Source organism: Heloderma suspectum, chromosome 2 (assembly GCF_057233095.1).
Source record: "Heloderma suspectum isolate Gila_16-S chromosome 2, 16-S_ref, whole genome shotgun sequence".
Classification (NCBI taxonomy): domain Eukaryota; kingdom Metazoa; phylum Chordata; class Lepidosauria; order Squamata; family Helodermatidae; genus Heloderma; species Heloderma suspectum.
This window is the reverse complement of record NC_139459.1, coordinates 94,202,683-94,223,661: the sequence shown is the minus strand read 5'-3', so window position 1 is coordinate 94,223,661 and position 20,979 is coordinate 94,202,683. Positions and strand designations below refer to the sequence as shown.

The 20,979-nt window shown below is 40.5% G+C and overlaps 1 protein-coding gene across 1 annotated transcript in view; it reads right to left on the bottom strand.

The window, feature by feature from the left end:
• UBQLN1 (ubiquilin 1) overlaps nucleotides 1-20,979 on the bottom strand; it is a 35,122-nt gene that overhangs the window by 2,531 nt on the left and 11,612 nt on the right. Inside the window, exons 2-10 of the mRNA XM_084834226.1 lie at nucleotides 16,738-16,889; nucleotides 10,478-10,590; nucleotides 7,275-7,537; nucleotides 5,319-5,477; nucleotides 4,086-4,338; nucleotides 3,653-3,795; nucleotides 2,685-2,768; nucleotides 1,916-2,031; nucleotides 950-1,148 (exon numbers count right to left, since the gene is read on the bottom strand). Coding sequence (XP_084690352.1) covers nucleotides 950-1,148; nucleotides 1,916-2,031; nucleotides 2,685-2,768; nucleotides 3,653-3,795; nucleotides 4,086-4,338; nucleotides 5,319-5,477; nucleotides 7,275-7,537; nucleotides 10,478-10,590; nucleotides 16,738-16,889 — 1,482 coding nt within the window. The remainder of the gene's footprint in view (nucleotides 1-949; nucleotides 1,149-1,915; nucleotides 2,032-2,684; nucleotides 2,769-3,652; nucleotides 3,796-4,085; nucleotides 4,339-5,318; nucleotides 5,478-7,274; nucleotides 7,538-10,477; nucleotides 10,591-16,737; nucleotides 16,890-20,979) is intronic.

Sequence of the window (20,979 nt, the reverse complement as noted above, 5' to 3'; positions counted from 1 at the left end):
TAGGTGAGGTTGGGATTCTTTGCCTCAATGTACATCACTTTACACTTGCCTACAACGATCTGCATTTGCCATTCTGATGCCCATTCTTTGCGTTTGGAGGGATCCTTTTGGAGCTCCTCGCTATCCCTGTTTGTTTTAACCACCCTAAATAATCTGGTGACATCAGCAAACTTGGCCACTTCACTACTCATGCCTAATTCCAGATAATTTATGAACAAGTTGAAAAGCACTGGTCCCAATACAGATCCCTGTGGGACCCCACTGTTTACACCCTTCCATTGGGAGAATTTACCATTTGTTCTTACTCGGCTTTCTGTTCTTTAACCAGTTACTGATACATAACAGGACCTCTCCTTTTATTCCATGACTGCTAAATTTTCTCAGGAGTCTTTGGTGAGGGATTTTGTCAAAAGCCTTTTGGAAAAAGTGTTGAAACAATTGCCTGAATTTGTCAAACAATTGCCAACAGACAAGACAGACTGGCTATAAAAATACTGGGATTCAAAAGTTTCTCCCCTGTTTCTGCGAACACAGAAACATTGATTAGATTTCTGACAAGGCTTTCAGGAATTGGCATTGTTTCCTGGAGTTAAGGTTTTAGCTGCCAGATTTCATTTATGCCTCTATCCTTTCGTTTTAGGGACGATAGCTACTTGGCTTCAACTGGAAGAAGGAAAACCCAGCTATCTCACCCACAGTAGATGGGGACCCATCCTTCAGGGAAGTAGTCAAGGGCCCAGTATGCTTCTAAACTGGCCTTCAGCTGCAAGTTTAAGCAGATTCCTGAGCAAAGGGGGGAAAAACGCTATTGTTTCACCATTCCAATTTACAGCTTTCAAGCCCATTCACAGATGAAGTATCCGACACATTTTGTACTAATTATTCCGGCTGCTTATTTCAGTGATACAGTGCAACTACAATAGCAGAGCATAGCCACCCACTATTTTACCTGAGCATTTGCTCCAGCAAGTGCCTGCAACATCTGCTGGACAAACTGCTGGTGCCCAGTTTCACCAGTTCCTGATGCTGGACTTGTATTTTCACTTGGGATGGAAGTGGGCACTGTTGTTCCAGTAGGAATGCCAGTGCTCCCTAATCCAGTACTACCTAATCCAGAGTTTCCTAATCCAGCTATACCAGCATTAAATCTGCAAGAGAAGAAACATTCAAGTTATTTTCATTAGGTAACACCAAAAATCATGCCCCATTTTAGCACATGGAATTATCAATTAGGAATTGTGTTTGTAACACAAAGACCACTGTACAGGAAGCACCCACATGCCCCATTCTTCATGAAATTACTACCTTAAAAATATACCTTTACTTGATTATTTGTAACATTTATAAACATCCTTTCCATAAAAGTCACCTGTTTTTAATTTGAACTGGACACAGATTCAAATGTTTATCTGAATTTGTATACAATTCAAATAAAAACAGAAAAAAAATATTAAAATATTTTAAAATATTAAAACAGCATTGAAATATTAAAACCACTATTTACAATTTGAAAGGCCAAATTAAAGAGATGTGTCTTAACTCCAAAAAGCTGAAAGAATTGAGAACCAACTTGGCTCTGAAGGGAGAGCATTCCACACTTTATACAGGAGAAAGCATGCCCCTTTCATGCATGCCCAACAAATAGACCTCTGCAAGCAGGGCTGTCCTCAAAAAGGCCTCTCGTGCAGATCTTAATAACTCAACAGGTTCACAACGAGACAAGCATTCCCTCTGATAGCCAGACCTTAAGCTGCTTAAAGCTTTAAAGGTTAAGACCAACACCTTCAAACTTGAGCTTGGAAAACAACTGGCAACCAGTGCAGATCAAACACTTAAAAAGCAAGCTGCTTAATATATTAGTAGCAAATGTGCAAACCATAAACTCTAAATATAAAAAAGCACTGCTGAGCCTTACCCAGGTATAAGTCCTGGCGCTTCTGTTGCTAGAGTCTGCAAACCTTGTTGAATCTGTAACAAAGCCTGCATAGCTCTAGGGTTCGACATTGCAGATAGCGTATCTGGGTTCTGCATCTATTAAGAGAAACACATGATGTGCAAAAACGTGTGTAGATGTGTTTTAATGATTATTTTAGAACAATCACAAAACTCCTTCCTATTTTCAACTATTTTCCCTTTCAGCTTTTTTTCCTTTTTCTTCTTTTAAGGGGAAGTGGAAAGTGAAAAAGCATCTCAATTCTACCACCGATGTGGCTCTCCTACGTCAGGGTCTTTCTAAACAGATGCTACTTAGTTTTCACTAGCAAGAACATCAACATCTTGGCAAACATTTGTGACATTCAAATCCATTTGGGAGAGGAAGGAACGAAAAGAGGAAGGTGTTGTTTTCTGCAGGTCTAGTTTCAATGAAAAGTACAAATGTAGGGAAATAGATCTAAATATGACTGCTGAAGATGAGGAGTCCATGCACATAAAGGAGAAATGTTTGGTTGTGCAAATTATACATCTCCCTACAGATCGGAGAAATGCTTTAGGTAGCTGCATGATGGCTCCACCTTTGAAACAGGGGAGTTCAGAGAGGTGAATTAACCACTCTTCGCTAATGACAAAGGGAAGATCAGTCTCCAGATGAATGGCCTATGTGAAGAGCTTTTAGCCAAAGAGTACTGAGGTAAGATTTCTAATGTGACTAACAGGTTCGGTGCTGGTTTCATCTTCTGACTTACTTGTTGAAGAAAAGTCGGGATTTGTTGTCTCATTTGTTCTTGAAGCTGAGGATTCCCAGCAAACAAAGGGTTATTCAGCATCATCTGTAGGTATAAGTGAACATTTTATCAGTATAAAGCTGCAGAATAAAAATTTCAGTAAGGCTACACTGAGATGATGCTTGGTATCTCTACTTTTCTATTGGAAAAGTGTGTTGGAAGCCATACCATCTTCATCTATCGGCCAATTTTCAGAAAACCCAAAGCCTAGTACAAAATCTAAACCTGGCTACAATTAGGGCAAAACTACAAGCTGCTTTATTCATGCGATTTGGCCAGCACACCATATTTTTAACAACCTAAGTGATTGGCATGGGGAGGCTGGGGCACAATATCAGATTGGAAGTGAAGGGGGGGGGAGTGGTGCTTTAACCCTTTTCCTGCTACAGTCTTGATCACAGTCTCACATACACCTGCAGCTGATATTTGCAATGGGAACTTTTTGCCCATTGTGAATAGCAGGCATGAGGGCTTGATTTTAACTGGGGCCACAGAAGAAAAGAGTTAAAGCCCTCCTCTTCCTATGGTCCTGAATAGGCTCAGCCCCCTCCACATGCCTAGATTTAGGCTAAAAAAATCACATGAAAATCACATCTAGTTTTGGCCCTAAATTTTACTCCAGTCTAGTCTTGATAATCTCCCTACCCAAATACTCTCACACACTCTTATTCTTGGCCAGAAAAGTGAAAGGGGGTAAATATTAAAGGCAGAGATGTAAAGTTCTACCCACTGTGGCATATAAAAACTGGGCATTGTTACCAGGGCTAATTAGGCATAATTTCCAGCTACAACAATCCAGTGATAATCATCATCCCTATCTAAAATGAGACTTTGTATAATAGATCAGTAGATGTATTGCCTAGGATGTCTTACCAACTGTTAGAAATTGCAGTATTGGATTCCAATTTAGTATGCACTTTAGGACTTACCTGGGCTGCAAGATCAGGGTTCTGACTCAATGACTGCATCATGCTTCTCATGTAGGGAGCAGACAACATATTCTGCATCAATTGCGGGTTTTCTGTTATTTGCTGCAACAAGCTCTGCATTCCAGGTGTGTTGAACATACCAGCTTTAAAGAGGAAGAACCATCTTTCAGCAATTCAGAGATGTGGCCCCATTTCTCAAAAGTTAACAGCATTTCATCAATGACCAAACACACATCCAAATCAACAGCAAAAAAGAAATCACAGTTAGCATGTTGGTTTATAGTGGACAGTAGCCATAACTCCTTGAAAGATTATATTTAACCCACAATCCAAATTAATTCAAGTCCAAACTGAAGTTTGAAAAGGGCTAACAAGCATGGCCTTTGGGGCTATTTCCAAGGAAGCCAACAGAACTGCTACACAGTGAACATACCTCCCAGACCAGGTCCCAAATTTGGCATGGTTGAGCTTGGTCCAGTGCTTCCAGTGCTGCTCGTGTTGCTACTTCCAACATTACTGCCTCCCCCACTGTCTCCACTGTTGCTGCCACTGCTTGGAGAGCTCTGTGTGCTGGACTGAGGAGCCCAAGGATTTGGTAAAGGGTCTCTGTTTTCTGTGCGAGATGGCTGGCTGTCCCCACCAGATGACGAATTGCTTACTAATGAAGCAAATGGGTTGCCTCCAAACTAAAAGAAAGATTTTTTTAAATCAATAAACAGGGTTAGGCAGCAACATTCTGATTCAAGAGTAATAGTTTTGAAGCACTGAGTTCCATGACCATGATTTCACTGCTGCTGCTGGTTAAAAGACTATGGCCCCTAGAAGGGTTCTCACCATCTTGCTCAAGGCCACAGTGCAAGATTTTGCTGTGGCAATGGCCAGTAGTAGAATTCAGACCACCACAAGCAGCCAAGGAGAGCTGCAGAGAGTTTTTTTTCCTTGCTCAAAATACATGAGCTGTATTTTGCCTCTTATTAGGGGCTCTCTCTTGGCAGGTGTAGTTTAAGTGGAGTGCCCAGCACCACCTTTGCTATAGGTAAACAAATGCTTGAGTAGCAGAGCACACCTGTATAGCTAAAACAATCAGCAACATTTTTATTACTGTTTTATTATCATCATCATTGTTTTGTGTCTTGAAGTTTTAAATTTTGTACATCACCTTGGGAGGAGTTTTCGTAAAAGGTGGCTTATAAATCTTTTAAATATAATAAATTTAGAACACTTAAGTGAACAAGTGTTTTTTAATTTTTACACAGCATATTATATTCAACTGTCAAGCAGAAGATAACCTTCAAACTGAACATTCAGGATTTCTGAAGCCTTTCCTCCTCTATGGGACTGCTGCCAAAAAAAGCACCTCTGTGATGATTCTGTCCCCACTGCAGCATAACATTTAGGCACAATTATCTAAGCCATGGTACCATCACGGCATGTGTTTTCTCACCATCACTCTATGCCAGTGGCTGCAAACTGGCAGGGAAGTGACACAGTTAAGTGTGCCTAAATGTTGCAAGGAGAGCTCCAGGTCAAGCGTAACATCTGGTACTGTCCTTATAAAGTGAAGGCATTAAACCCCAAGCAAAAACACATCCTTATTTTTTCCTGAAGTACAACGATTTACCTCAGCTTAAACATTTTTTCAGGACTGATCACAATCAGTGCTCACCTGCTCTTGTGCTGCATTTAGCATTGGCTCCTGTATATCTGTGTACATACGCCGCAAAGCATTGTAACCACCAGGTATACTTTCAAGGTTGCTCAAGGCACGGTCCTGGTTTCTCATCATTTCTTGCATCATTGCAGGGTTTCTAGCAAGTTCTAAAGTCTGAGAAATAAAGCAATTCAAGTTAGAAGATCAGCCCTTCTAAAACTTTAAGACTTGGATCCAAAGAGCTACTTTAGGTACAAAGGCTTGCAAATGTAGAAAGGATATTTTTAAAGAACTGTTTAGCACTCTAGCTCTAACAAAGTGTTTTTGAATCTCTCAGTTTCAAAAGCAGTTAGCCATGTAGTATGGAAGAAACTGTTGACAAAAACAGCCATGACTGCCATTTTCTTTGTGGGACACAAATCAAATAGATAAACAAAATAAGAAGTCCAAAGCTTCTTTGGATGCATGGAACTAGCTAAAAACGTATTTGGATGTGTAGAGTAGTTAAACTGCAATAGCTACCTCAAAACTTTGCATTAATGAAGAGAGGAGTTCTATTTACTGACTAGAAAAAAAAAATTACGATACTTCATGGAGGCGGGCATTGCTGTTTTTCCTCTATAGCAGGGGTGCACAACCCAAAGTCCCTCAAGGCCTTGAGAGTGCCCTCCCCCAGGGTGCCCTGACCCCCCCCCCCAAACACCCAATTCCCCCACACTGATTTCCTGCTAGTTGTACTGTTGTAGTTGCAGTGTCTGCCACTGCTTCTGGCGCCACTGACTGCTAGCCGTCTATATGCCTCCCGTCAAGTGATCCTCAAAAACAGACCACTCTTTTTTTGTTCTGTGCATGCATGAAACTCCTGACACCACATCATGTATGGCCCTCAGGGCCAAAAGGGTTGTGTATTCTTGACCTTTAGCAATCGTCACAGTAGTCCATACAAATGTCCATGGTTTCATAGTTTATGAAGCCGTGGACAAGCACCATAGCTGTGTGCTCCTCCCTTGCCTCTCCCATCACATGCTGACTTCAGTGTGAATATCCCTGCTTGCATTACGCCAGATTAACCCATTATATCTGATCCATGGGACTCTGATTGGTTAATGAACCTTCTCCTGTCCTGGAAAATAAGCCAGGACAGGAGAAGGGGGGCGGGGGGGATGGTGCACATGGCCATGGCTTCACAAGGCACAAAGCCTTGGATGATCAACTGAATGTAGTCAATATGATTGTGTTGGGCTTGAACAAGTGTAGAGGGGAACATAGTTTAGTGGTAAAGCACATGTTTTGGATGCAGAAGATTCCAGGTTCAATCCATGGCATCTCCAATAAAGCAAGGGTGCAAAAAGCATGGTCCGTGGGTTGCAGGTGCCCCCATAAGGCCTCTGCCCCCCAAAATACCACCGTGGCAGAGTGGCAGTATGGTGTGCTGGTGTGATCGCTGCTTTGCTGCTAATAGTAATGGTAAAGCAGCCATCGGGTCAAGGTGGCCAGGGTGAAAAAGAGGCTGCAGCCTTCCTCCCGCAGCAACTCAGAGGGTGCATGTGTGTGCACACATGTATTGCCCTCAGCAGACATACAACGTGGCCCTTGAGGCCAAGCAGGTTGTGCACCCCTAAGATAAAGGATCTAAAGTAGCAGACCTGGAAAAGGCTTCTGCCTAAGAACATAGAGAGTTGCTGCAGCCAGTTGACAACACTGGGTTAGATGGACCAATGGTCTGTCTCAGTATATAGACGCTTCATGTGTTCATATATGAGAGTGTCAGGGAGTGGCAAAACCAAGACAATTCTGTCCAATTTCTGTTTAAATATCAAATGAAACACACTCTGTGTAAATATCTTTAAGTTATATTATGTTAAAGATATATCAAAGAATTTGTTTATAATATGCAAAGATGAATCTGCATACAGATCTATGAAAAACTATGATCGAACACCTACTTTACAGACCAAACTATTAACATACCTGTCTCATTATATCAGGATTATTAAGCATATGACTGATCTCTGGATTTCGTTGTATCAACTGCTGCATTTGAGGATTAGCCATAATTAACTGTCTCATTAGGTCTGGATTTGAAAGCATGCTTTGAACGAAGGGGTTCTCCATAATCTGAACCATCATCTCTGGATTGGACATGAGCTGTCGCTGCATTTGACTCTGTAATTCTGAGAAGTTTGAGGTATTCAGGCCTAGGCTACTCAGACTTGCAAGTCCTCCAAGACCACCTTAAGGGGAACAAACAGAACAAGATGAATGACTGTTTCTGGCATGTTCCTAGATCACTTTCCATCTGGGCAAGTTTTCTTGGTCCAGACAGTTAAATATGCCCAAATTCCATCAAGTCACAAAGTGGTTGGAATGTTCAACTGATAGCCAATACTTTGTAACATAAGTTGCCAAATACATGTGTTGAAAACAGACTACGAGATTGATAGCATTGTTACCATTCTAAGCATCTAGATATTTTAGTAACTCTCCCTACCAGAACTAATTCAAAGACTGGAGGGGGAAAAGAGTTTCACAATGTAGCTCCCCTCTAAAAGATAGAAAAGAGACAGCCTAATCTGAAGGCATATGATGCTGGAATTTGGCTGATGCTGTTAATCAACCATGGTATATTAGACTGAGAATAACCACTGTGCCTGCACCCTTCTTTCTCTCTTGCTTTGTAATTCAATATTTTAGGTATTTATTACAGTTTCCCATTACATCCATACCAAGAAATGGTTGATTATTCTCTGTTTACAAACCAGGATCTGAAACTAGGATCATATCCTGGTTTGCAAGCAGAGAATAAGACAGAGTTTTCTGCTTCAGGTGTAACAGGAAACTGTAATTTATTTACAGAGCACACAGGCACAAGGATCTTATTAGACCAAGATTGTTACGGTTGAACTGGGCCTACAACAGCCATGTTTTCATTCAGTGATGCAAAGGAAGCTTTTGGAAGAAATATTTTAGCAGCTGGACAGCAGTCTGTGCTGGAAAATAGAAGTAACTTTTATATAGATGTAATCTATAAAAAATATAGGCTTCAATGAAATACCATCTTAAAGATATGTAGGATTCTGCTACACTAGCTGTTCTGCCAGTTTTGAAGTTCTTCCCACAAAAGGTCATGTACCCAGGACTGGTCATAATTGCAGGGGTGCAATGCACAGTCAGGAACCTCCAGATATTTTTTGTGCAGTTTTATGTCAAGAAAAAGAGTTACAGTTCTCAGTCAACCCACAACATATACATATATCAAAAGGTGCATATTTTGTCCATTTTTAAAGGAAGTTCCAAATCCTTTTGATTAAGGATGTGCAGTCTGTACCTTCTGAAAGTTTAAAACTTGTCAAGATGTCCGGTGGGCCTTGAAGCATAGCCCCCTTACGCTCTACAAAGCTCCTGTTTATTTTCTATTTGTTCTTCCTCATTCCACCTTTTCTTTCCTTTATTCCTCAGAAGGTCTCAAAATATTGGCTGAATGAAGCCAGTCATTCTTTAAACTTCAGTTTTGCCCTGCCTATATTACTTACAGTTTAAGACCTCAGGGTGTGGATTCTTTTACACACCACCAAGCATACTTTGGAGACTACATAAATCAATGCAGAATGAGCAAAACTGTTGTGAAATTTGAGAATTTATTCTGAGCACAGAACGTTGTGTCCTGACTTCAGAACTTGGGAATTTGGGGTATTTATATTTTGATACTTAGAATACCTTGACCCTACAATTAATTTAGAAACTACTTACCACTAATATTTTAAAATGTTAATCTTTCCCCTTTCCTCTTGTGAGAAGAGGCAGTGTCTTTCATTTGTTTTCCTTTATTCTGTGACAAGAGTTACAGTGGGTCATTCAGTAATGCGCGTGTCACTTTTTAGTTGTCATGATATGACTTTTTTAAAGTTGAACTTGAATTTCATGACCCTTGTTGTTATGATATATAAAGCAGTGAACATATGTGAGAGAGCAGGATCACAGTGGCAGCTCTCACCCCCAAACTGCATGTTTTCAAATGAATGTCTGCATGGAGTCTACATGCATGCAGCTTATGTAGGGAGGGCTTCTTCCTTCTTATGTAGGGCTCCCTGTGCATTTAGAAATCCCAACAAAGTACGGCTCCCAACAGCACGGCGGCAAGACCACCTCCATGCATGTACAGCTGCATACACATGAACTCCATGCATGCATTGAATTAATGTAGGTTTGTACCACCATGTGCATTCCTTGTAAATGTCAAAATAACACAGTATCTAGTAATCCAGGGAGTAAAATCATAGCAAATTAGAGTTTAATTAGGGAACACCCATCTCAACATTCCCTAAAAGGGCAGTGATAAGCAGTACACCACAGATATTTCAACAGTTCATTGTTGCTTGAAGTGAGATGAAGCAGTTGTATCCAATTCCCCATTCCTCGTGCAGTCCTCCATGCTTCCCTGAATCTGCTCTGGAGGGTGGGGGAACTCGCCTGAGCAGGGGTAGGGGTGTGTGTGTGTGTGTGTGTGTGTGTACACACGCATGGGGAGCTACAGAGAGGAGGGAGGGGAAGGCAAACTCCTGTTGTATAAGTGGACATCTGCGCATGTAAAGTTGGATTTAGCCCTATATGTGTCAAAGGAACACAGTGGATGTGTTTGGACAATCGAGCAAGGGGGAAGAAACCATCATGGCTTCTCCCCCTGCCCCAGCACATGCCACACAAGACTACCATTTTATTAACCCCTTCGATGCAGCACAGGTTGGCATGTTGTCCAAACCTGGCACAGGACGCAGCAGGCGGGGTGGGGGGATGGGGCTTCATACCCACACTGAAACTTCTACTGCACTTTGTGGGTTGTAAGGTGGGTACGAAGTCATCCATGCTGCATCATCGCGGGGGATTATGCAAATGGTGGTCACACGCTGGAGTAGGGGGAGAAGCCATGATGGCTGCTTCTTCCTGCGTGGTTGTCCAAACTCGGTTAATATCTAGTAATCCAGATAGTAAAAACTAAAATCTAGAAAGTAACAGGGCTTTTGTAACACATACATGAATTAAACTATTTAGAAAGTGCAGTTACAACAAGACAAATATGCTCCAAAAACTTACTCATAAGATTTAAATATCAGAACTATATTATGAAAAACAGCATTCTTATTCCAGAGAAGCTTTTCAAAACCAAGAAACCTTACCCAAACCAAAAGGGCTGGTGTTTGTTGTATTTGTAGAGGTAGTACTGGTAGATGCTGTTGTGGTGGCAGTACTCCCTGCAGTGTTTGTTTGCTGAGCTGAATTATCATGTGATCTAAAAAGATATTAAACAAGAATACTTTAACTAGTCAAGCAATTTAGCGTAGGGATGCATAGCAAAAAGATTATCTGAAAAACCACTTTGTAAATAACTAGCTTTTCAATATGGACATTCCAAAGCAATTCAATTCTTCCATTTATTAGTTATGTTCCAAAACCAGAATTACAGGGTTCATACTTTAATAGACTATTTTGACTCCTCATAAATTGGTCTGGATCATCTCAATAATACTTTCAGAATATATCATGCAGAAAAGGCCTCAATTTTTGCCTGTAAAAGTGGCAAAAATCAATGGAATATCAGAACTTGTAGACATGCACCACATATGAAGAAATGACCTGAACCAAATTAATTACCACTGGAGTTAGTATCCTAGTAATACACTGCTCTTCAACTGGTGGGTCAGAACTCACATGTGGGTTGCATTCCAACCTAAGGTGGATCACAGCACTTACATACCACCATCATTTTCTTTAGGTTTTTTTCTTTAAAAAAGAAGGAAGTGAAAGCAAAAGCAGAGGGGGATAAGGGTGACCATATGCAAAGGAGAACAGAGCTCCTTTGTGTTTCATCATTGCATAAAGACATTTTCAGCAAGGACGCTGCCTCTGCATTACAAATGGCAATTGCCAAAATTTCCTCCTTTGCATCCAAGCATACCAGAGAGTAATGAACTTAGCTGTTGGGTAAGTGTATATAATCTTGTGTTGTAGCTTTGGGTTAAAAAGGAGTTCCAGGTATGAAAAAGTTAAAACACTACTACTTTATTACTGCCATGGGACAAGGTATTTCCAGAGGTCATATGTAAGAAACAGTGGCCCATGCTTGTGGCAGTTGAACTCTAACTCCATTGTCCACAGCCTTAAGAGCTTGCTCCAAGCAGCGCTTGGAACCTTGAGAAGCAATTCCAACAAGCCTTAATCAAAGCCTGACAACAAGAGTGGGAAGCCACCTTATGACCCTCTCCCAAACAGAGTAGGCAGGGAGAGAGTGACTGTGTATAGGGGGCAATTTGCTCCCACAATGAGGGCACTTGCGGAAGGGAGTCTTAAGGGTATAGGTCCAAAGATGCAAAATAAAAAATAAAATGTTAAATGCGAAATGAGAGAAAGAACTAAATAGAAAGAATAAATGAAAAAATAAGTAGACACTACTTAACTCGAGTTCCTAAGATGAAAGAAAGAGAATGGCCTGGCTCAGATGTAAGAACAACCCTGAGTATGGCCTGGTTCACACAAAACGCTAACCCATGGTTTATTTAAACCACGGCTTGTTTCCCTACCCCAGATTTGTGTGGCAGACAATCAAACAAACCATTCTTTGTTGTCTCAGTCCCTGGGTGGTTTGTTTCCCTCCTCCTTTGCTTGCTTGCTCCCTATATCCCAAATGACTTTGTGGCACTGTGGTACTGGCAAGTAAAGAGGCTGATGTTTTTTGGACTGCTCTTGTCTGCTGCCTCTGTAGCCTGGTGAAACAACCAATGAACAACCCATGATTCTGGGTTCACACAGAATGACAACCCATGGTTTAAACAACCCACAGTTCACAACCCAAGAACAAACCATGGTTCTCTTTGTGGCCTGTTTGTGGTTAACAACCCATAGTTAACCCACAGTTCTGGATTCACATGTAATGACAACCCACAATTCAACAAACCATGGTTAATTTAACTATGGATTGCCATTACATATGAACCAGGTTTATGGGTTGAGTATGGTTGTCACTGAATTTTGGGTTGTTGAATTGTGGTTTGTCATTATGTGCAAACCCCATACTATGGTTTAACTATGTGTTGTTAAAAAAAAGAACACAGGAAGAGAACCTATGGGTTGTTGTTGGGTTATGAACTCTGGGTTATTTGTGGTTAATAACTCATAGTTAAACCATAGACAACCCACACTTCAACAACCCATGATTCAACAACAATCATACTCAATGGCGTTGTTCGCACATAAGAGCTCATGTGTTAAACAGCCCAACAACAACCCATGGGTTAACTGCTAGGTTGTTTAGCCCCTAAGTAACCAAGCAGTCTGGACTCACACATCATGCTCAGCAACCTACAAGGAGCCGATCGTGCATTGCTGTGTAAGAGGTGAGTGCACTTGTCCTCATGTGTACATGACAACCCATAGGTTGTTTAACTGATGGGTTTTCATTACATATGAACCAGGTCAATGTTTGATGCTGCTCCAGTCAAGAATGGAGTGCGACAAGCGTGAGCAGAAGGCTGGGTGTGGGTTCCCACAAACATACTATCGCAGGTTTTAGAATGTTCCGAAACAGAGCTCTGCACAGGTACTAAACTCACAGGAGGTATGATGCACACAGACCATGAAGAAGAACCAATGGTTACATCTCGAAATACCACTGCGCATGCAGTCCGTACAGGCCACTATGGCCCTGGACTGTAGTTACTGCCCTCAATACAGGTAAAAGTTCAGGGTAAGTCCTGTCATCTGCAGCAAATTATACTGTCCTCAAAAAAGAAGATGAAAACAGGAGCATTACGAACCTAGCTCAACTGCCACTGAACAGGCTGCCTCCTAGGTAGGCAAGAAGAGCAGAGTGTTGATAATGTTTATAGGAGGTATAAGATTGGAAGAGCCATGTTACATGCACTCATGTAATCTGTGCTATTTCACAAACCAGTTGAAAAGTCATGGTTACCCAACTCAAAATTAAACTCAACAGTTCCAATATTCTCCCTTTGTTACTGCCTTTTCCTTTCAGTACAATCTTGCTTAGTTGGCTACAGCTGAAGAAAATTAACACAACCCTTCAGATTTGAAGATATAGTTAAAAGTTGATGGTGAAGTCCACACTGGCATAGAAAATATAGGTTAAATCAATAATTAGCACACTTTACCTAGCATCCAAGTGACTCTGAAGTGATTTAATATACAATACCCTAAGAGCTAAGTTAACCATTCTCCCTTTTCTGGTTTCAATATGTGTTTCATGAGTAGATTTTTAAAAGATCAGAGTAAGTAATTTTTCCCCAGTGACATACCAAGATAGTGTTACAGTATCACAGCATTATCCAACTTACTATAGGTAAAGTCATCCAATGAACTGCCATACTATAAACTTAATTTGTATCTATTGTTTTATGAATAAATATTACAAGTGCTGGAATTGCCATAACATGATGCAACAGCATGAAAAGATTGCTGTCTTGTCAGCCTGCTCAGAAACAGAGTCCAGAAGGATTCTTGCTCCTGGGGCTCATTTCTAAAGTAGAAAAAACAAAGCTACTGGAAGGCAATGAACATAGGATGGAATGTATCAAGCTCCTGATTTTTTCTATTTGGTTTTATAAGAAATTAAAATTACACAAAGCCCAGATCTGCTTTTTGAAACAGCAGAGACATTGAGATTTTTCCAACAAAGTTACATCCAACAAGAAAAAGCTTGTGTTGCTTGCAATTGTTTCCTAGATTTGAATGAATTTAGACACTAATCCATTTTAGAGCATCTCTTGGACCTGTATTCTTTTAAACAAAAGTGTTCCCTAATAGTCAAATAACTCATTGGGCCGGTTTGCTTGTTAGTGGGAATGAGCAAATGTGCTGATGCATGCTGCCCAATTATTCCAGTCTGGCTCTCCCTGCCAGTGGGAGCGGCTAAACCAACCAGGTTTGTCCATGGTTTAGCGTTATATCTGAACTGGGATCTCTGGCTTGCTGCTCTCATAACTAGCCAGAATCATAATCCAAGAGGTACAGATGTAATGCTAAACAAACTATGGATTGAGGTTTCCTGGTTTGTTCAACTACTCCCACGTGCAGGTGGAGCCAAGTGGAAGTGATCAGGCAATATGCCCCAGCACACTTGCTTGTTCCCAATAAGCCAGAATTCTGAAGAATTTATTAGGCTGGCATTTGCATCCAAAGGCTGGCATTTGCATATTATGTCAGAACCATCTCAATGTGGGCAAGGATGACTCATGGAGCCAATCATATTAGTATGGCACCTCAGTTCTAAATTATGTAATTACTCAGCTCACTGACTTTCACAGAATGTGAATGCTTTGGATGCAAATGCCAGCCTAATAAATGCAAAAGTGTCAACATACTGCATAACCAAGAAAGTATATGCTTTCTTCAAATACAAGGCTGAGTTGTATGACCATCCTGTTTTATTAAGTGTTGACAGGAAGGACATAGAAATGTTTCTGTGTTAAAAGAATGGTGAATTCTTATCAATGTTCTCATAGGCCTGGTTCAGACAGTTAACCCACGTTTTAGATTATTGTGAATGAGCCACTGCAAACTTCCTGGCTGGGAATGATGGCAGTTGCAGTCCAACACGTCTGGAGGGCACCAGGCTGGGCAAGGCTGATCTAATTAAAACACAGTTTAAATTATCTGAACTGGCATTTAGGGTCACATCAATACACAGTATTTCTGCCTACAAACGTATAAATACTCATACTGGGAAAAAGTAAAAATTGTGTATACAGTGACAACGGCCACATTCGCACATCCCTTTAAGCCAGGAATTCTGAAAATAAACCACAATGTGAATAAGCAGCATGCTTGTGCATACAGTCTGTTTGCTTCCCGCTTCACTTTCTCCCTTTCACAAGTCGGTAAACAAATGAGGAAGGGATAGCTCCAAATGATGTCCGAATGCAGGATTAAGGTTCAGTGTGCCCAAACAAGCCAGGATTCATAAGCCAAAAACAAACCCTGGCTTGAAGCTAGTTCATGTTCCTGGCTTGTTTGTGTGACCTTAACCATAATTCTAGGTATGGACATCACATTAATCTATCCCTTCCTGTTCTAATTACCTGCTCACATAAAATGAGTGAATGGACTGCATGCACCAGTGCACTGGCTGTTCACATCATGTTTTATTAAGCCAGTATTTATGGCTTAAAGTGACATGTGAGCATGCATGCGTTTTTCTTGTTCCAAGAACATGTGCAAGCAAGCAGATACATCTGGTAGTTTCCTGCTACCATTACCGAGGTTGCACGGGGCACTCTTGAGGCCTTCCTCCCTTGCAAGGTACACAACCTTTTCAACATGATATTGGGGGGGGGGGGGAGAGTGTGTAGTAGGCCTTAATATTAAGTAGATTCTTAATGTTAAGTAGCCCTTAATGTTAAGCAATCCTAGCTATTCATGAATGTTAAGAGGAACTTTCCTAGATCAGTCCAAAGGTGTATGTATTGCAGCATCCTGTTTTCAATGGCCAACCAGATGCTTCCAGTAGGCTCACAACAACCAGGGAATGAAAACAATAGTCTACACCTGCTGTTCCTCTCCAGGTGCATAACATCTGTGTATTTGGAGGTTTCATATCATCATCAACTATTGATAGATGAATTTAATACCCCTTGAATTTGTCTAATACCCCTTTAAAAACTTCTAAACTAGTGGCTATCACTACATCTTCTAGAAGCCCAAGTAAATCATAATTGCAGGATCACCTTTATCCATATGTTTGTTGACCCTCAAAGAACTTCCTAAGGTCAGTGGGACAAGATTTTTCTTTGGAGAAGCCACGATGATTCTTCTTTAGCAAGGTTCGTTATTCTATATGCTTAATAATGCTACTTTTAATAATGATTTCCACCAATTTAAATGGAGCAGGTTTATTTTAAATTATATGTATTAGCTTGTAGTTTCCTAGATCTCCTTCTAAAAACTGGTCCAGACATGGATATTTGACCTACATCTTCCACAATGAAGATGCAAAAAGAATCCAACTTCTCTGTAATTTACCAATCCTCCTTTAGTATTCCTTTCATTTCTTAACTGTAAATGACAACAACTTGGTAGGCAGAGACAAAAATATACTCAATTGTTTCTGTGATGGAAGATGAATGGTGACAGATGCATGTACTCTGCTGTAACAGCCAAATGCTATGTATCATCAGGAATACCTGGTGATAATACCTGGTAAACTAGTAAGAATTCAGAGGGCCACACAAAACAACACACAAGAAGTACAGAGAGGTGCATATTTTTGCCATTTGCTACAATCAAAGATTTAACCTACTCTAGTTTGTACTACCAATTTAATAGGCTATGAGATACTATTTTGAAGCAATTCAGTTTGACTAAAATTTGTCAGAAATGGAAGTAACTATGCATAATTAAACAGGAAAACAAACACCAGCCACCCTACCTGTTTTGTGTTTTGATGACAAGGTGAACAGTAAGTCCATCATGGATCCCATGCTGGGTTAACGTATCTTGATCTTTTAAAATTTTTCCAGCAAATATCAACACAAGTTGGTCAGTGTGGGCCTTAAAACGCTTAGAGATTTCTTCCTTAAACTAAAAAAAAAAAAGTTCATAGTTTTGTTTAAGCAGTTCACTTGTTCAATACATTTCTAAGCATTACTAATGTATGTTTCCTAGTATGTATTATTTTAAGCACACACCCACATACTGAAAGATAACCCACACAAAATAATATTTTAGTCCTACTGATTTCAACAGTGTAATGTCTTTTTCCCACTTGCATCAACAGGACTTAACAGGGCTGAACTTTGACTGGATCATACTCCAAGTGATTAGCTTTTAAGGTAACAAAAGAAACAGAACTTCTCAAATATGAAAACTATTTACGAAAAACAGATATAGCATGGATGTCCCAGATGTTAGTTTTCTAAGATTCAGGTGTGTTATTCCAGTTTCTTCACGCTTTCAAACTTCATGTAGAGAGAAGTGAAGCTACATCAAGGCATTCTATCCACCCAAGACAGTAAAAAGTAGGTTAAGATGCTCCCACATTTCTATTCCTTATATTTGTATCAGCTATCAAAACACCTGGCCCAACTTCAGCTACCAAATACCTTCATGAGCAGGCAATTTATAAAATCCCAATTTAGTATTGTTCAATTAATGTAAGAGACTCTAACTTCACATAGAGCACACAACCCATCTCTTTATAAAAAGAAAAGGCACCCATGAGCAATATGAACTGGATGCAGCTTATAGACTTCGTGAGAAAGCAATGCTGGTACAGAGGTACAACTGGCATTTGATGGTTTCAAACAAAGCTGAATCTAAACTCTAAACTACAAATCAACTTAAGTCACTATCTTTAAAAGAATGAGTACATTCCTATGCCAAAGATGCCCTACTTCTCTAGCCACACCAATCAGAATGGACCCTCTGCAGTGAGAGAGCAGAAAAACCCAAAGGAGTTTGCAAAGCGTATTTGCATAATGGATCACATAAGTTACCCATAGAAGGATTACAGTGGAGCCATCCGAATGCTGAGTCCCCCGTTACACATTCGAAAGTGTGTGAAAGAGCTTAAGACTTGCCTGACATCATCGGTGCTTCTGTACTAGGTATTACACTGGAACAGCCTTGCTTTGTTCACTTTCTTTTTATAGGGCAACCACATGATGTCAATATGTTGTCCTGTATTTTCCCTGTACTACTTCCAATTTTTTTTTTAACAGGCATGGTTTTGATGCATGTAGACACATCAGGCAGATGAAATTATCACCACACATCTACTTTGGCACACCTTACCTATTATTTTTCTCGACAGTGCCATTTTATCAACATGGATTCTTTTTAATTGATATCTGCATTTGCACTAAAATGTCTTTTTGCCTATATTTTAAAAACAAAAGTTACCGAAGTATTGATATAATATTACTTAAACAAAACTGTTTCAGCACAAATAATAAACTGATTTAAAAAGGCAACACACTACCTTTTCTGGTCTACCAGATTGGTGCCAGTTTGGAAAAAACACAGTGCTGATTATCTGCCCTAAAACACTTTTAAAAATTTATTGAAGTAATTGTACAACAGCACATAAATAAAGCATCACTTTAGTGCAAATTATTGTCTCTTCTCTGCTCACATGGCTACATCATGCTGACTATTGTGGTTATTACCAAGCAGAATACCTACCAAAAACCCAGGTCTAAATTCTCCAAGTGTGGAAAGTCTGTTGCAATTCCTCACAAAGCTTATAGGAGAACTATGACCGGGTAAGCTCCAGGGGCTTCCAATTTGGAAGCACCCCATGTATTAACCGTCAGTGTAGCGTCCACTAGCTTTTTGACTGCTAAGCAAACACCACAAAAATATTGTTGGTCAAAAAATCTAATTTTATAGACCCAAGTAAATAAAAGAAATATTAAAATTTAACTCTAGTAAAAGTTAAAAGTGCATTTCTTTCTTAAGCACTTATTTCATCATTGTATCTTACATTAACCAAACACAATCAGGTTTTTCAACATTAAGCTTGCATAGGCAACTAGCACCTGTGTAAATCTAGATGGTGGTGGAAAACTTGCTGCTTCTCTTATCCTTTCCCCAGCAATCTCCCATTAGAACCCATTCATCTATTGCAGGAAATCACTGCAATCTTATTTTCCCTGTTCTTACCCATACATTCACCACATTTCAAACTGCCCTGTGTTTCCTAGGGACAGAGGAGCGGTGTAGCATTCTAATCAGCCCTATGTTTTTAAAATGTATTTATTTATAAGATTTTTAAGCTGCCCTTCAATGAAACTATCAGGGCAGCATACACGATATTAAAACCACACAAAAGCAAGTAAAACACAGCAAGTGTAAACATTTAGCATAGAACTTTAACACAGCAGATAACCCCCCCACCCCGAATTGGTAATACCTATTAAAAACCTGTGCAAACAAAAATGTCTTCACCTGGCACTGGGATGACATGCCAGGAGAGCATCATTGGGGAGGACATTCCGTAAGCGGGGTGTCATCACCAACCTAACTTTAGCTGGTGGGGTTATTAGAAGGGAAACTCAGATAATGCATGCAGTGTTTGGGCAGGCTCAGGTGGGAGGTGATATTTTATGTATTTTATATGCAAGCACCAGCTAGGGGTATGCAACAGCTACAAGATTTGGCTCAGACCCTGATTCAGCAATTAGGAAATTAGCTTGATTCACCTCAGACCAAGGAGGACACCCAATCTGATTTAGAGCCAAATTCAAAACTTGATTCAGAAGTCCAAAGCTTTGTGTCTCTCACTAAGGTAACTGGAAATCAAAAAAATGGCTCTGAAATGGGGGGGAGGGAGAGAGAATAGGATAAAACTTGCTGGCATAGTTGCCCCTTCTGTGGGATAACGCCTGCCAAATTTCAGACAGAGAAGCGCAGAGGTTTTGTGCAAAGGGAATCTTTGCAGTTTTGTGGTTGTTAAAAAAAAAAGTTTGTTAATCACTTCCCATTACAAAGTGGGCAATTTGTATGAAAACAGCAGACATTGTAGAGGTGCCTCTTGGTAAGAAACCTGCCAAATTACAAAAAGAAAGGTACAGTAGTTTTTGTGCTAGGCACCAAAGTCGCTTTTTGGGTGGGAGGGGAACTACAAAGGAAGGCAATGAATGGCATACTTTCAACTTGTTTGATGTCACTGGAGATGAAGTTTTGATGAAAAAGTGGTGTAAAATGAGGTAAATTCCGGCAAAGACGCAGGTTGTCTATTCAAGCCCTCACCCCAGGCGGTTGTGTCATCCAAACCCAGGCAGCAGGGGTTGTTTGAGGTTAAATAACTTAAATAATCCATGGCCTTTCGTAGGGTTGTTTGAGGATTGTTTAACTCTCAAACAACTGCTGCCACCTGGGTTCAGATGATATAACAAACCATGGCAATCCCACACCGGGGGTTGAACATTCAAAATGGCCACCTGCTTGCGCCACAAGCCACCTATGGGCTGCAGTGATTGTGCAAACCAGGCCAATGTGATTCCCACCACAAAACTGTTTGATGATGATTAATATCAACACTGTGGAAGTGTAGCACTTGGGCACTGTAGTATAGGTGTGTGTGCGTGCGTGTAAAAACATAATTAAGACAGAACAGTAACGTACTATATAATATGGAAACACAATACACACAGACCAAAACAGAGAATACAAATGTTCACATTTACAGAGGAAGAATCCCAAACCTAGTTGACCCTGAGAGCAAAGATAACTTCTAAGTTTTAATGTGTTCTACTCATCAATTGGCACCAAAGTCACAAGTGCAAAGCTGATGATTGGACAGAGGTAGATGTACACACATGGCAAAAGGTCTGGCTCTTGCTTAATGACTCCTCTGCAAAAAGACCCCTCTTTGCCATGGGAGGGGGCTGGTTCCCACTAGCAGCAGACTGAGAGTGCTGGGGTGAAATTGCTGTCTCTGCTCCTGAAAACTGCTCCTGCCTGCAAATACTGGATGTTTAGGCTTGGATGGGAAGGGGTGTCTGTGACCCAGCTGGGCAAGGGCATTGCCAACAGAAACTCTGCCTCTACCCCTGGAGGAACTACATGCTTTGCTACCACAAGCTTGCCTCGTGATGTACTGACTGGAGTTAGTGAATTACGACTAATAAAAAACAGTGTAGGCTGCAAATCTATATACACTCACCTG